The 16,377-nt window shown below is 35.1% G+C and overlaps 1 protein-coding gene across 1 annotated transcript in view; it reads left to right on the top strand.

Moving 5' to 3' along the window:
- Window positions 1-16,377, top strand: part of AGMO (alkylglycerol monooxygenase) — a 345,447-nt gene that overhangs the window by 173,651 nt on the left and 155,419 nt on the right. The window contains exons 9-10 of the mRNA XM_044246135.1: window positions 1,374-1,508; window positions 3,601-3,717. Coding sequence (XP_044102070.1) covers window positions 1,374-1,508; window positions 3,601-3,717 — 252 coding nt within the window. The remainder of the gene's footprint in view (window positions 1-1,373; window positions 1,509-3,600; window positions 3,718-16,377) is intronic.

Genomic DNA, 16,377 nt, shown 5'->3' with positions numbered 1-16,377 from the left:
ATTATTAGGCATCGGACACTCACTTTGCTCTCCATTGGAGTCCAGGAGTTTCAGGGCATTGAAAGGCAATGTTATTTTAAAATGTTACCACATATTTCTTGTGGCCTGTGTCTAGAACAAGAGCAGTGAAATGCAGTCAAGGGTGCCTGGGCCACTCGGTAGGTTGAGTGTCAAACTTACGGTTTCGGCTCAGGTCATGATCTCAGGGTCCTGGGATTGACAGAGCCCTGCGTCCACCTCCATAATCAGCAGGGACTCTGCTTGAGGTTCTCTCTCTCCCTCTGCCCTTCCCCCCTCTTGTACTTCTGTTTCTCTAAAATAAATAAATATTTAAAAATAAATACAATGCAGTCAGTTTTCAAAATAACAGAACAGATAAATATACTAATATGTGTTACAGCTCCTAAGCACATTATGCTTTATATTATAATTATTTTTTATTATTAAGACCCAATGTGAATTTCCATTTGACAGTTCCCTTTTCCTAAAATCTGCTCCACTAAAGCCTACATTGTTCATTAATTGCTTCAGATTCCTTACTGTAATCTTTCAAACAATTTTGAAACCATTTTTATAATCCTAGCAGTTTAAACTCTTTAAGAGACAATGAAAATGCCAGTAAGACCACAAATTCTCATAGAGCCAAAACTTCTTTCTATATTATTTTATTACTTCACTTATAATAGAAGTCAGCAGTAGAGTCTACAGCTCTAGGACTGTTTTAAATCCTATGATGAATTACTATCACATGTATGGAGTACATAGCGAGTTACCCTGATAGTAATATTTACTGGGTACTTCTCATGTATGAGCATAATTTTAACTTCTGTACTTGTCAAATATACAGTGTTATTTATGGAATGTGGATTCCTGCTATAAGCCTCAGAAGTGACTTTGAATATTTCTCCTCAATTAGAGCCATGATTGTCTATAACTCAATACAGTAAATAAAGGGTGATTTTTTAATATGTAATATGGTTCCTATTCAACATTAATATCCATTTAGCAAGACTTTAGAAATTAGACAGAGATGCTGAATGCATAAACTGCTAAGTTAATTCCATTGGAAGAGACTCAAATCCCTTTTTCTGTTTTGCTGATTTTCTAAACAGTTGTCCTCTTTTTTAATTTCAAAATTATAATTCTGTGGAGCTTTAGAAATATTAACAAGAACACACTTAAAGGACACAGAATGAATAGAATAAATTGCAATATGCAATTGCATATTAATTTACATTAACCAAATTATATGTAACCTGTATATTATAGAACAAAATATAAATTGCATTGAATAATAAATGAATAATTATGTACTTCAGATTTTTATTATGTGTTTTTCTTATTTTAAATAAGCTATATTTTTATTCTTCTAGTTCCACCATTTAGTTTACATATGGACTACATTCTGGGCCACACCTGGATTCTTCAACAAGTTTTCTGTCATATTTAAAGGACCAGGATGGGGTCCAGGTAAACCAAGACTTGGACTGAGTGAAGAAATCCCAGAGGTAAGTAGAGTTCATGTTGAGGATGGTGAAGATTAGTGTCATACTGCCAGGTCTACAGTCAGTCTGTATGTATGTTAACTTCATGCAGGTCTGAAAAAAGATGTTCCCTTAGGCAGATACAGTCCTAGGGGCCAATAAGAATGGTGCCTTCTCCCAGGCAGACACTGCCTCTTTCTGGAGAGCATGGTTTGGGGGGCAAAGCAGCAGAGACTGGTTTTCAGATCCACTCAGACCTGCAGCAGAGAGACTTCGTGTAATGCAAAAACTGTACACACACATTCACCTGGTCACAGAATCCTAAAACACTAGAGAGGAGGGAGCCTTAAAGATGATTCAGTGTAGCCTTCATTTTGTTCATGAAAAAACGTAAAAATGGTCAACATCACTAATCATCGGGGAAATGCAAATCTAAACCACAAAGAGATATCACCTTATTCCTGTTAGAATGGCTAAAATAAAAAAGACAAGAAATCACAAGTGCTGGTGAAGGTGTGGAGAAAAGGAGACCCCCACATGCTGTTGGTAGGAATGTAAGTTGGTACAATGAATGAAGGGGCCTAGGAGATACAGACTTCTAGTTACGGAATGGGTACGTCACAGGAATAACAGTCACAGCATAAAGAATATAGCCAAGGATATTGTAATAGTGCTATATCAAGACAGATGGTAATTATACTTGTGGTGAACATAGCATGAGGTATAAATGTGCCAAATCACTAAGTTGTATACCTGAAATTAATGTAATTATACTGAATTTAAAAAAAGAAATGAAGTCTCTAGAATGGAAGATTTAAAGTCACACCAAGATGATGTGGCTATTAAATTAGATCATAATTTTATCCATTCTGTAGTAGATTAGTAGAAGAATTAAATTCAGACTTCACATTAAAACCAGAAAGTAAGTGAAGTGGAGATTTAAAACACTGGAAATCCAATAAGAAATTGAGTATTAATCTGGAATTATTATAGAGATGATAAGAAGGAATTTCTTTCTAATCCTTAGGATATATATTGTGATTCCTTATGGTAACTGTCATTAATAGTAACCTAAAAGCAATAAAAAGACTAAACTATTGTTTATGTCAAAGATAATTGTGAGTATAAAAATTAGCCCATATTATAAGGAAATAAAATCAGTTTTTGTATGAATATTGTTGTTTTTCAAAAACCTTGATCTAAATAAGAATGTTCTGTTATCCAGTAATGAAAGTGCTATGCTGAAATTTCCCAGATGTTTTTAGTTTTGTTTCATAATCAATTTTGTATCAATAAGCTAACCTGATGTATGTGAAAATAATTTCCTTTATCAGCTCAGAAAATTTAGTTAGCTATGATCCATTTATTATTTCTTCTGTTTTTTAGTAGCTTATCGAAAGTGAGTATTCTAAAGTAATATTTGTGCCTAAATCTGCATTATAAAAGTAGAATTGTGTTTCTGCAAAATTCTATAGTTTAGGGAAGTTTTTTCCAATAAAGTAGTATTTCCCTTGGAGGCATGATTATCTTCATTACTGAACTAACCTTCCATTTTTTCTTTTTCTTTAGTTTCATGTATAATCATGGACATATTTATTTCTTTATATTTTCATATTTCATATTTTAATATTCATTTTAGTTATTTATCATCAGTATATACAGCTGACTCAGTTCTTATACTGGTTTATTATAAAGCATAATAAGTCAAAAACATAATGGTTATGAAATAAAAAAACAAAAACAAGAAGAGAATGTTAGATTCATTTTGGAGGGGAAAAAAGGAATAGCAAAGCTTTTCTTTGCTTTTTGCATATCTCCTCTTAGTGTGAATTTCAGTGAGGGCAATAAACCAAGAAGCAAGGTAAAGAAAAGCCTTCTTGGGGTGCCTGGGTGGCTCAGTGGGTTAAGCCTCTGCCTTTGGCTCAGGTCATGATCCCAGGGTCCTGGGATTGAGCCCTGCATCAGGCTCTCTGCTCAGTGGGGAGCCTGCTTCCTCCTCTCTCTTTCTCTGCCTGCCTCTCTGCATACTTGAGATATCTGTCTGTCAAATAAATAAATAAAATCTTTAAAAAAAGAGAGAGAGAGAGAAGAAAATGCTTCTTTCTTGTCTTCCTAGGTCACGGGAGAAGAAGTACCATTCTCATCGCCAGTGTCTCGTCTATTAAGGATCTATGCAGTTGTACAGTTTGCTTTGATGCTAGCATTTTATGAAGAGGCCTTTGCAGATAAAGCTGTAAGTGGTATCTGTTTTAAATATCTAGGAAATTTCATGAGAAAATTATGTGTCACTTTGTCTGAAAATGGAAATTAGCTCCCCATATTATAGCTGTGCTCTACTTTATTCTGTAATGTCTGCTTTAATGTTGGCAATATGTCCTGTTTAAAGAGGTAAGTTAATTCTCCTAGACTATTAAAGTTAATGGATTATATCCAAAGTGTTCCTGTGAAGAATATCTATCAAATGTTTTGCTAAAGATCTTGATTTGACTTTGAGGAAGCAAAATAAAAAGTCTTCACTGAGAATTTTTAACCACAAACCAGCCCTCACTCAGGGATAGGTCCAGGATTTATACTAACTGTTGATTTATAAATCTAAATTAAGAATGTAGTTTAAAGGGTTCTCAGATTAGGTCTCGCGTATCTAATAGAACCCTGTTCAAAGCATGCTTGGAGCAATCCCCTTCAACTCAAGTGTCAGAGTATTCCCACAGATCAAGTCACAGTGATGATGAACTTAGAGTTGAACAGCACAGAAACACACTGGGAAAAAGCAAGCCATCATGACAAAGCATTAGCAGAAACAATAAACAGAATCAAACTCTCAAAAACAACAGATGTTGAAAATTAAAGTAAAGCATAAATTTAGTAAAATTAGTATGTTTGAGGAGGGCAAACATAAAATTAAAAAGAAATTAAAATTATGAAAAATTAAGAAACAAAACTATCAAAATTCATAAGGCATATTTAAAAATCTTCATGTTAAACTTCTAGAACACAAAAATGTAATAACAGACCTGAGAAAGTCAATGATTTAAATAGCAGTGTAAAGGCAAATTAAGAGAGAATTAGTGGATTAATAAATAGAGTAATCCATTATTTTAAAAAATGACCCACTATATAGTGCTAACACATAATGAGATAAAAACAAAACATGACAAGTTATCTTCAGACATAAAGAATAGTGTGTAAAAGTCCAAAAAAAAAAAAAGATGTGAGAATCTAAAAAAAATCTGAATGAATACAAATGGGATTAGTGGATAGTGAATTCAACCAAAACAAATTAACTTTTTTAAAAGAATAAATCTGTGCTATTTATAGATAGGTATTCATGAAAACTCCATAGTTCACAGATATTAATTGATAATATATGCAGAAAAAATATATCTACCATAGGGTTACTTTTAATAATTTAATATGTAAACCCTATAGCATCATTTTAATAATTACATACCATTTTAATAATCCTACTATAGTAATTCCACTAGAACAATTACAGTTATTCCATAAATCCTGTATAGTGAATTACAAGAAAGAAGTCTACTTGAAATAGAGTACTGAGTGTGTTAGGTAGGACTCACTGGTTGCATATGAGAGATACTCAATCCAGGGTAAATTTATTAACTCCTATAACTGAAGAGTTTGTGACTATTTCTTCTTCAGACAGTGCTGATCCAATGAGTCAAATAATGTCATCAGAAACTTTCTCATTCTTTCCTGCAGCTATGCTTTTTTCAGTTCAGATTCTCCAACAGACTTTCAGCTTTCATGGTGGCAAGATGGCTACCAGCAACTCTGGTTTTAGATACTGCCAAACAAAGAACCCCAGAAGTGAAGGTTCCAAGTTAGAGTCTAATGTTCTGGATATCACTGAACCAATCAATGTCATCACTCTATGAATGGGAGAACAGGGTCAGTTCCACAGAATCCTCATCATCAGAGAGAAAGAAAAGAATGGCTTAAAAGAAAATTAATTAGGTGATAGTACATAGAAAAAGGGAAATAGATTTGAGTAAACAAAAATAACAAATTTTAGATGTTTATAAATCCTTCTTACTAAAAATATGTGACTTCAACTTGTTTTCAAAAAAATATTCTTTAAACACTTACAAAATACGTAGTAACAGGTAAACTTTCCTGCGGGATACACTTACTTAAATTATCTATGGCATGTGTGTCTATTAGATATCTTCTGCTCTAAGAAACAGCATATCCAATTAAGTGTGTCTTAAATAACTGGAAATTCAGGGGCAAGTATTTCTGGGATTGGTTTGTTTATCAGTTCAAACATGTAAGCTTCCAGAAAGGCTTCCCTATCATTCTCTTGACTTTCATTGTCATAACATAATGACAGCAGCTTCAGAGTGCTGTACTCACAGGCTGTGACCAAAGGCAGCAAGTTCACTTCTTCTATAGAATCTTACAAATTACATTTTATTTAAGAAGGAGGAAAAAAAGGCCCAGAATATTTCCCAGCAAATGTCCTTTCATGTCTCATTATTCAAGATGAATTCACATGTCCACACTGAACCAATAACTATCACCATCTCATGAATTAACCATGAATGAATTATACCAAACATAATTTATACCCTGGGGATAAAGAGTTCACTTTCCCCCTGAACACATTTCTTCCTTATACCTGGATAAAATCAGCATAGTACTATCCCCCTGAACACATTTCTTCCTTATACCTGGATAAAATCAGCATAGTACTAGTACAGAAGAAATGGGGGATATTTCCTGGTTGGGCAGCCAGTAGTATGTGGCACAGTGTGTCCTACTAAAGAAAACAGGTTTACAGAAAGTTATTAAAAACATTACTAGATAATATATTAAAGAAAGCCCATTTTAATTTTTAACCTTATTTAAAGATTTTACTGATTGGCATTATTCATAAGTATTTGTGGATTTTGCATTTAAAATTAATAAGCAAACATTGTTACAAGTGGTGACCCGGTTTTGAAAGATAGACAAGTTCATATGTGCTCTCTGGCCAATGACAATGTTTTTACAAAAACTGTGGTAAAATATTTAATAGACTTTTCTGATTATGATAGGAAACAATGAATTAAATCCTAGTTCCCATTTTGTGAAGTGAAAGTGAGAAATAGATTACAGTGTAACCAGAGATTCTTGAGAATAGGATGGTAGGAAACATAGCACCTCATTGTTTGCTCTTTCATATGTGCACTACAATTAATGAAGCCAATTGCATGTTGTGCTGGGTTCATTTGCCTTGAGCTTCAAAATGAGACAAAATTTGAATTTAAGAATATATTTCAGGAGTGGGGCGCCTGGGTGGCTCAGTGGGTTAAGCTTCTGCTTTGGCTTAGGTCATGATCCCAGGGTCCTGGGATGGAGCCCCAAATGGGGCTCTCTGCTCAGCAAGGAGCCTGATTTCCTCTTTCTCTTTGCCTGCCTTTCTGCCTCCTTGTGATCTCTCTCTGTGTCAGATAAATAAATAAAATCTTAAAAAAAAAAAAAAAGAATTTATTTCAGGAGCAAAGCTTTCTTAAAACAGCATGAACTAAATCACTCTCTTTTTTAAATTAACATACAAAGTATTATTTGTTTCAGGAATACAGGTCTGTGATTCATCAGTCTTAACACAATTCACAGCACTCATCATAACACATACCCTCCCCAGTGTCCTCACCCATCCCCCTATCCCTCCTACCGCCCACCCACCCTGCCACCCCAGCAACCTCAGTTTGTTTCCTAAGATTAAGAGTCTCTTATGATGGTTTGTCTCTCTCTCTCTCTGGTTTTGTCTTACTTGATTTTTCCCTCCCTTCCCATATGATCCTCTGTCTTGTTTCTCAAATTCCTCTTATCAGTGAGATGAACCAAATCACCCTTAGCAATGCATGTGTAGACACTAAACTACCATAATGGTTAGACTAAAACTCAGGTCTTATATTAGTAACCTATCACTGATGACTTTGTTAAACTACTTTGTTGTCTCAATTTTTTCACCTAAATAATGACCGAAATATGCGTGTATTCATGAGTTTCCATGGTTGAATGAGACCAGAAGAAAAATAAGTTCATCTATCTAAATATCTAACTCTTGATAGATGGATCAATGTTGAGTACAGTTTGCATTATTGAATTTTTTTAGTTGTACTAAGTAAAATACTGAAATAAACTATGCCAATTCATAGAAACAAAATTAGAAATTTATTCATTTTTGTTTTGAAATAGAAACCCTTAACATTAAGTTCACCAAGAAATTTGATGGTCTAGGCATATATGCTTCTTGGGCAAAAATGTAGCTAGAAACAGTGTCTATTAAAGGATGCAACTCATAGCAGGATTTCACAAGATATTTCTGCTGCCATACTAAACAGAAACTCCTATAGATATATTGACAAAGAGAAACACAAAGTGTTGAAATCCTTTTCAAACTGGAATTATAGTTGGAGACAGCTTCATTCCTGACACAAATTAATTTTGAAAGGTGTATTTGCTTGTTTCCCACACGTGTTTTTCTTTGCTAAAAACATGCTCTGCAACTCGGAAAAAAAGGTTACTTATTTGTAAGATTCTGTAGTGCCTTTCTAGTCTCAGAGATGTTTAAAAGCATATGAAGACATTAACATCCAACAGCAATATTTTTTTTCCAGATTCACTGTAGCCAGTAATCACATAGAAAAGTTGTGGCTGACTTGTAATTGGGGGCCCTGCTGTGGTCCCACAGCCTTTTCTGTTTATGCATATACCAGAGTAGATAAATACTTACTTGTTTTATGTGTGCCAGTTCTGTATAAATAACTTTGAGAGTCAAAAAAGCAATTTGATGGCCACCACAAAGGTGTAAAAGGCACATTCCTTTCTTACAGAAACTTGAAATGCATACATTTAAATATATAGTGTTTAGTTTAGTGATATGACCCACAGACTTCTATGTTGATTTTGGTTTAGTAATGCTTGGGAAATCAATTCCTTAGCTGCTAGGGTCCAGTTCATGGGGTGATACCATGAATACACGTTTGAAATGAAAATACGGACACACTAGCATGTTTCCAAAGTAAAACTGTAAAGGCAATGCTGTCCTTTTAAATAATAGACACACTCAGAAGAGTTTGAGTATTTTATAGTCTTATAATAGAATGTGTAGTAAAGTTACTACAGATAGTTTCAACACAGATTATTTGATGATATGTTTCAAGTTAATGAGGCATCTGAGAATAATATCCAGTATAAATTTGGAACAGATTTTTATAGTTTTGAATACCCCGTATGCTGTATTCTGTAAAATATAATGGGCACTGCAATTTTGTAACTAATATTTTCATGTTGACATGTTTTAACAGGCCCTGAAAAAAATCAATATATTGTACTCTTATAACATAGTATCACTTGCACAAATTAGATCTAGCTTAGGTCTTACCTGAAATCTCTCAAGTCAATATCCAGTGTCTCCTATTTTTTTTTTCCAGTGCAGTCCATTGAGATTTAAGTTAATTTCCTAAAGTATTTAGGTCATCACCAAAGTGATGTGAAAAAAAGGAAATGTGAGCCAAAACGAGCATCAGTCATAACCAAAAGCCATAAATTAAATGTAGTAAGTGTGTACTGTAGGATATTTTAAAAATCTACCTGTCTATAAGCATAGGTTTCAGGAACTCAGAAAAGTGATTATCATAAGTCCCAATAAAAAATATAATTTTTTAGAAGATTTTATTTATTTGAGAGAGAGTGTGAGAGTGAGCACAACTGAGGGGAGAGGCAGAGAGAGAGGGAGAAGAAAACACCCTGCTGAGCAGGGAGTCCAGTGGGGGCTTGATCCCAGGACACTGGGATCATGACCTGAGCAGAAAGTTTACACTTAACTTACTGAGCCACCCATGTGCCCTGAAAAAATATAATTTCTGTATGCTATATTGAATAGGACATTGCACATTAAAAAAATCATTTACATAAATAATGAAATATTAACTGAAATTAAACATATCTTCATGTTTTTAGTATTGTCCCAAACTTTGATCACTGTCAGGCAGCTCCTTTAATAATAATACTAAACACAATCTTAAAATTGCTTATAATTTGAATTAATGTCTCATTTTGATTCATGAAAAATATGTAAAAATTATATATTTGAACTCAGCTTTGGAGACTCAAAGTCAAAATGCACAGTTCTGAGAGGTTGTATTTTCTCATTAAATCCCATTAAAAGTAATCTCATTAAAAGTAATGTAAACAGTGGCACCTGAATGGCTCAGTTGGTTAAGTGTCCTCTTTTGGCTCATGTCATGATCTTGGGATCCTGAGATTGAGCCCCGAGTAGGGCTTCCTGCTCAGTTGGAAGCCTCCCACTCATGCTCCCTTTTTCTCCCTCAAATAAATAAATAAAATCTTAAAAAAAAAAAAAAAGGTAATCCTCATGAAAAGAAAGTTTGTCTTTCTGAGACTGTCTTTTAACACCTCCTCTTTTCTTCTGTATTTCGAAAAATAACTGAAAGCTACAACAGCTTGTGTTTTTACTTGTTTCACATAGCAAAAGTTGGTGTACAGACTTCAGTGAGATCTTGAAGTGACTACTGATAATTTAGAGTTGGTTCATTGACCCCGAAAATAGTTTTACTGAATATCCAAGAAAGACACAGTGTCAAAATGGATATCTTCCAGCAGCAACTGCTGTTGGACCTCAAGTTCTGAGATTGTTGTCTCTTGGATTGATTATTACCCGATAATTGAGGCAAGAATCTTCTGTGTTCTCTACCCAGTGCCCAGTGAGCCATGAGGTTATCCAGGCTGGCTGGTGAGAACATGCACTCTAGCCTGCACTTTGTAAGCTCTCACGTTGCAAGCTGTAATCCTTCTCTGGCCTCTGAGAATTTTCTCATATGCATGACCCGATGTACTGGACTTCATGGGCACTTTCTGCAGATTTCTGGAGTTCTCTCTGTGCAGCACTCACCTACTTGGTTTTTTGTCTTGCAAACAGTAGCCTCTTTGGTTTCTGCTAAATCCCAGCTCTTTCTCTTCAACTCAGGCTCCCTGGGTTCCTTCTGTTCTGTGGCGGGAAACTCGCGCAAGGAAGTAAGCTGGGGCAGTAGTAGAGGTCCTGTCATTTATATTCCATTTTCTGGGAATCACTGACATTTATTGCCTTGTGCCCAGTGTCTTGAAAACAATTTTTGTCAGATATGTATTTTTTTCAAGTGGGGGTAGACCAGCTATTGTTTTTCTATCTTATTGGGAGCACATTCATTTTTTTAATGGAGTGGAGTCAATCATAGCTTAAGTACAACTGTAAATTAACTGTTCTTTAAGTATTTGGTTAAAGTTTTCACAATGCAAAATTTTGCTTTTATTTCTTACAATTTTTGTAAAACTGCAGTAATTCATACCAGTTTGATGTTTCTGAGCAATATAGTCACTATTCTTTTTTAGCCAATATATCTTCTCCTTTGATATATTTAATTCCTTTGCTTCTTATTTGTTTGTTTGGAATTCTAGAAAATGTTCATTCTAATCACATTCCTTTTTATATGCTTCAATAGTAACCACCTAGGAGGTTCTGATAATTTAAAAAAAAGAATATAGTCAATATGGACAATTTTTAAAAATATTTTTCTTATTTATTTATTAGAGAGAGAGAGAGAATGAGAGAAAGAGCATAAGGGGAGAGAGGCCAGCGGGAGAAGCAGGGAGCCCAATGTGAAAGTGGATCCCAGGGCTCCAGGATCATGACCTGAGCTGAAGGCAGTTGCTTAACCAACTGAGCCACCCAGGTGCCCCTGGACAGTTGTTTTTTTTTTCTTAAGCATGTTCTTATGTCAAGACAGATTTTTGAGATTCATATGTAAAAATTACAGATTACAAGTTGTATTATAATATCCCCTGGGGTTCTGTTCCTGTGTCTGTCATAATACTGAGAAGAATCTTGAAGCCTTAGGTTTTAACATGACAAATCCAGCAGCTCAGGATGACACAGCCTCTTGGCAGGTGGGACAGTAAAGTCAATCCACTGCCTTCACATCGGAAGTCACTATGGTTTAAGTATTTTAAGGATACTTAAGGTTTAAGGATTTTGACCTCATTTTAAAGACATTTGGGAAGATAAGCATTTTGACTAAGCATAATGACTTTAGTAGTTCTTCGTAGACACCTGTAAGAGAAACTCCTCAAAATCTGTCTTGCTATAATAACAAAATCTAGACATTTTCATTTCTAAGTCCTTTGGGAAAAAACATAGAAAATATTATCAAAGCATTTTCAACAATACATGAAGTTTTTTTGTTGTTGTTGTTGTTTTTAAGATTTATTTATTTATTGAGAGAGAGGGAGAGAGCAAGAGTGCAGGTGAGGACAGGGACAGAGGGAGAGAGAGTTTTAAGCAGATTCTGTGCTGACCATGGAGCCCAGTTTGGGCTGGATCTCATGGCCCTGAGATCACAACCTGAGCTGAAACCAAGAGGCAAGTACTTAACCTATTGTGCCACCCAGGTGCTCCAACATACAGAGTTTTTTTTTTTGTTTTTTGTTTTTTTTTTTAAAGATTTTATTTATTTATTTGCCAGAAACAGGGGGAGAGAGCGAGCAAGCACAGGCAGACAAAGAGGCAGGCAGAGGCAGAGGGAGAAGCAGGCTCCCTGCCAAGCAAGAAGCCCGATGTGGGACTCTATCCCAGGACCCTGGGATCATGACCTGAGCCGAAGGCAGCTGCTTAACCAACTGAGCCACCCAGGCGTCCCCAACATAGAGTTTTTAAAAAAAACAAATTGTTTATATAGACGCATACTATCATTTTACGACATTATGTATGGGGCTGACGTTTCCCTTTGTGAGATTTTTGAGGTAGGGAAATAGGAAAATTATTTATGTTGATCAACAGAGTTTCTCCAAAATGGTGAAGAGGATGATATATCCCCATTCAAGAAGAAAAGGAAGGGTGCCTGGATAGCTTGGTCAGTTAAGAGGCTGCCTTTGGCTCAGTTCATGATCCCAGGGTCCTGGGATTGAGTCCCACATTGGGCTCCCTGCTCAGCAGAGAGCCTGCTTCTCCCTCTTCCTCTGCCTGCTGCTCTGCTACTTATGCTCGTTCTCTCTCTTTCTGTCAAATAAATAAATAAATAATATATTTTTTTTTTAAAAGAAGAAAAAGGCTTTCTTTTTTATATCGGTGAGCAAAGAAGGACTCCCACAAGCTCATTGATTATTTAAGCATTTTGCAATGAACATGTAATTCTCGAGTTCGTATGTTGTTAGTGTTGCTTCCTGAGGTTTTTGTTTTTTGTTTTCTTTTTTTTCCCATCTCCTTAAAAGGAAATTGCACAGAGCTGGAGTTCTTCAGGCATCCAAATTTGGATAATGAATCCTGCACTAGGGAACTTTTATGGAAATAAGGGCAACTGAACTGCTGATTCGAAAGATCATTTTTTATTTTTATTTTTATTTTTTTAAAAAATTTTATTTATTTATTTGACAGATCACAAGTAGGCAGAGAGGCAGGCAAAGAGAGAGAGGAGGAAGCAGACTCCCTGCTGAGCAGAGAGCCCAAAGCGGGGCTCAATCTCAGGACACTGGGATCATTACCTGAGCCCAAGGCAGAGGCTTTAACCCACTGAGCCATGCAGGTGCCCCTGAAAGATCGTTTTTAAAAAGGAAAAATAATTCTTTGCTTGATAAAGCTTTGTATGGTTATAGCCTTCATCATATTCTTTTTGTGTGATAAAGACTTAAAATGCATTCAAATGTTAATTCAGAATAATGCCCTTTTAGCACTTTAGGGCAGCAGTATTTTTTTTTATTTGCTATCCATTGATTTATTTGTTTTTAAGAATTTTTAAATTTTTTATAAACATATAATGTATTATTAGCCCCAGGGATACAGGTCTGTGAATCGCCAGGTTTACATACTTCACAGCACTCACCATAGCACGTAGCCTCCCCAATGTCCATAACCCCACCACCCTCTCCCTATCCTCCTCCCCCCGACTCCCCCTCACTTTGTATTGTGACATTAAGAGTCTCTTAAGGTTTAGGACAGCAGTATTTTACATGAAAGATTTACCACCAGTGGATGGTATGAAATGGAACTTAACCCAAGGAAAAATAAAATTTTGTTATAATAATACTAATAAGCTTTAAGTCATTTCACGGATTGTTTAAAACACAGGAGTCACAGTATTTTTAATGGTCAAAGTCTATACATCGTATTTTATGGTTTTTTCTTTTTGTTGTAGTGTTGCTGGCCTATGGACACATCATCAGGGATTAAAATAGTATTTTTTGTAGGGCAGGGATTTTGTCTTTCTTGCCCACTCTCTTAAACTCATACTTACCATAGTGCCTAGCACATGTTCAATAAATATTGAGAATGTGCAGAAATTAGATATGACTAATTGATTACATGCTTTAACTATCTTATCCAAGAATGGTCTATGGAAAACCTTCGAAGTTACATAGAGAAATGGACTCTGTAATGTATGTGGTCTATATTGAATTCCTCCTTATGGTAATCTTAGCCTCTTTTAAACTCAAACATTTTTAAAATAATCCCATTCTTTAAGGAATTAAATATTAAAATTTAATATTTAACACATTTAACATTTTGAAACATTTGGTATGTGAATATTAAATTATTAATGTTAAATCATTAACTTGCTTAATAGTATTTATTTTTAATTTTAAAGAACTAAATATTGATAGTAAATTAAATATTTATGTTATATTAAATTATTGATAAACCAATTAATATAAATTATTAATATTAAGGGCATGGGTATTTAAACACAGATATAAAATATTCATTCAATTGATTGATCTTTGAACAATAACATATTGAGTACTAACTATGCACCAGACAATGTTCTAGATGTTTGAGATGTAACAGTAAATAACAAAATATAACCTCTAATGGGGCTTACATCCTAGTGGGGGACTTAGAGGGAGGGACAGAAAGAGAGTGCTCAAACAAATGTACAATTGTATAGAGTGATAAGTGGGTAAATGCATAATTGCACAGAAGTGATGTACAGAGAACAAGATAATAGAATAAGGTTATAATTAGTTATGGAAAAGTAATGTTTTACATATGACAGACAAGGATGTGCATTTGAATGTACCTGAATGAAATGAAGGAATGACCCATAAAGATCCTTGGGGAAAGTTGCCCCAATGGAAGGAACAGTAGGTAAAACAAACTTGAATGGGAAGGATGCTTGTCATGTTCAAGGAAGATCAAAATTTGTGATATGAAAGAGAGATTATTAATGGGACAGTGTAATAGTGGGGTATGTTATGTATGGGCCAGAGTAAGGACTTTGAGTTTTATTCTAAATAGAATTTGAAGGTCCTGGAAGATTTAGAACATAGTAATGATGTGATATATGATGTATGTCTTAAAAAGAGTCAGCGTTCTGGCTATGAAACTGTGGGTGGAAGGCCATGATAGGTAGACATGCAATTTTAGAAGTGGAGACACAAGTTAAGAGAGTGTATCAGGGCACCTGTGTGGCTCAGTGGGTTGGGCCTCTGCCTTTGGCTCAGGTCCTGGGGTCAAGCCCCACATTGGGCTCTCTGCTCAGCAGGGAGCCTGCTTCCCCCTCTCTCTCTCTGCCTGCCTCTCTGCCTACTTGTGAACTCTCTCAGTCTGTCAAATAAATAAATAAAATCTTAAAAAAAAAAAGAGAGAGAAAGAGAGGAGTATTTCAGTTGTGGTGGAGATCATGTTGGGTTGGAACAAGTTTTTTCGTTCACAAAACAGCTGTTTGTAACAAATACCTTTATTTTGGATGTACTTGCAGTAGAGTGCCAACATTTTATTTCTAATGTATTAGAAGTAGACAATGAGAGGAAGAGTCAGGGAGGAGTCACAATTTTGTTTGTTTTGCTTGTTTTTTGTTGTTTGTTTGTTTTCTTTCGGGATTTTTTTGCCCCAGTAACTACAAAAGTAGATGTGCCATTCTAAGAAGAAGAAACCTGAAAATGTATAGTGTGGAGGAAGGAAATATATAGTTTTAGATGTGTGGTAAGTTTCAAATGCCTTTTAGCTAGGTAGAGGCATTGACTAAGTAGCTAGATAGACACACTAAGTTGGTTCTCACTCTGACTCCAGGAACCAGGAAGCAATTTGCACAAAGAAGCAATTCTTTTTCTTTCTTTCTTTCTGTCTTTCTTTCTTTCCTCTTTCTCTTCTTTTCTTTCTTTCTTTCTTTTTCTTTCCTGCTTTCCTTTTCTTTCTTTCTTCCTTTTTTTTTGTTAAGAGATCATAAAGTCCCTAACCAAAACTCAAAAATATATTTTATCCTATCTCTGAATTTCCAGTGATATTGGAAAGAGTTAGTGGACCCCTTATTTGTATTTCTTTTTTTATTGTAATTTATTAAGGTTAACCTAAGTACCATTTGAAGAATCATTATAGCCTGGAAATAGTAACAGTGACATTCCTATCGTAACTGTTGGTTGATTTTGTGCCAAGCACTCTTCTCAGTACCTTATTATAATTGCTGCCAAACTCATTTTATTACAAATATACCAAACACATAAAAGAGCCTTGGAAATGCCAAATAAATTGCCTTTGGTTACATGGCTCATAGATTCAGTGCATAATTCCAAATTCTATATTCTTGCAGAACATTCGAAATCATTCAGTAGTTTCTGAGCCACATATCATTTCTTTCTTTCATATGCATTTTCTTCTAAGAAATCAAAATGAAGCAATAGTGGTGAAAGCAGCATTTTTCTTAAAAGACAAAATGTTTCCTTTCAGCAACCGTTAATCTGCTCAAGCACACCTAGTTACTTCACCACCAAGAAACATCTTTCTGGTACTTTTGCTGAACTGTCCCAAGGCAGCCACTGCTGAATTCCACATAACCCAATAGCATTCCACTAAAACATTTTGGTGTCCACTGAGCTTTCCCTCTTATATATGATACCT

Source organism: Neovison vison, chromosome 4, assembly GCF_020171115.1.
Source record: "Neovison vison isolate M4711 chromosome 4, ASM_NN_V1, whole genome shotgun sequence".
Lineage (NCBI taxonomy): Eukaryota > Metazoa > Chordata > Mammalia > Carnivora > Mustelidae > Neogale > Neogale vison.
The sequence above is the reverse complement of the archived record's forward strand: the minus strand, read 5'-3'. Positions and strand labels throughout refer to the sequence as shown.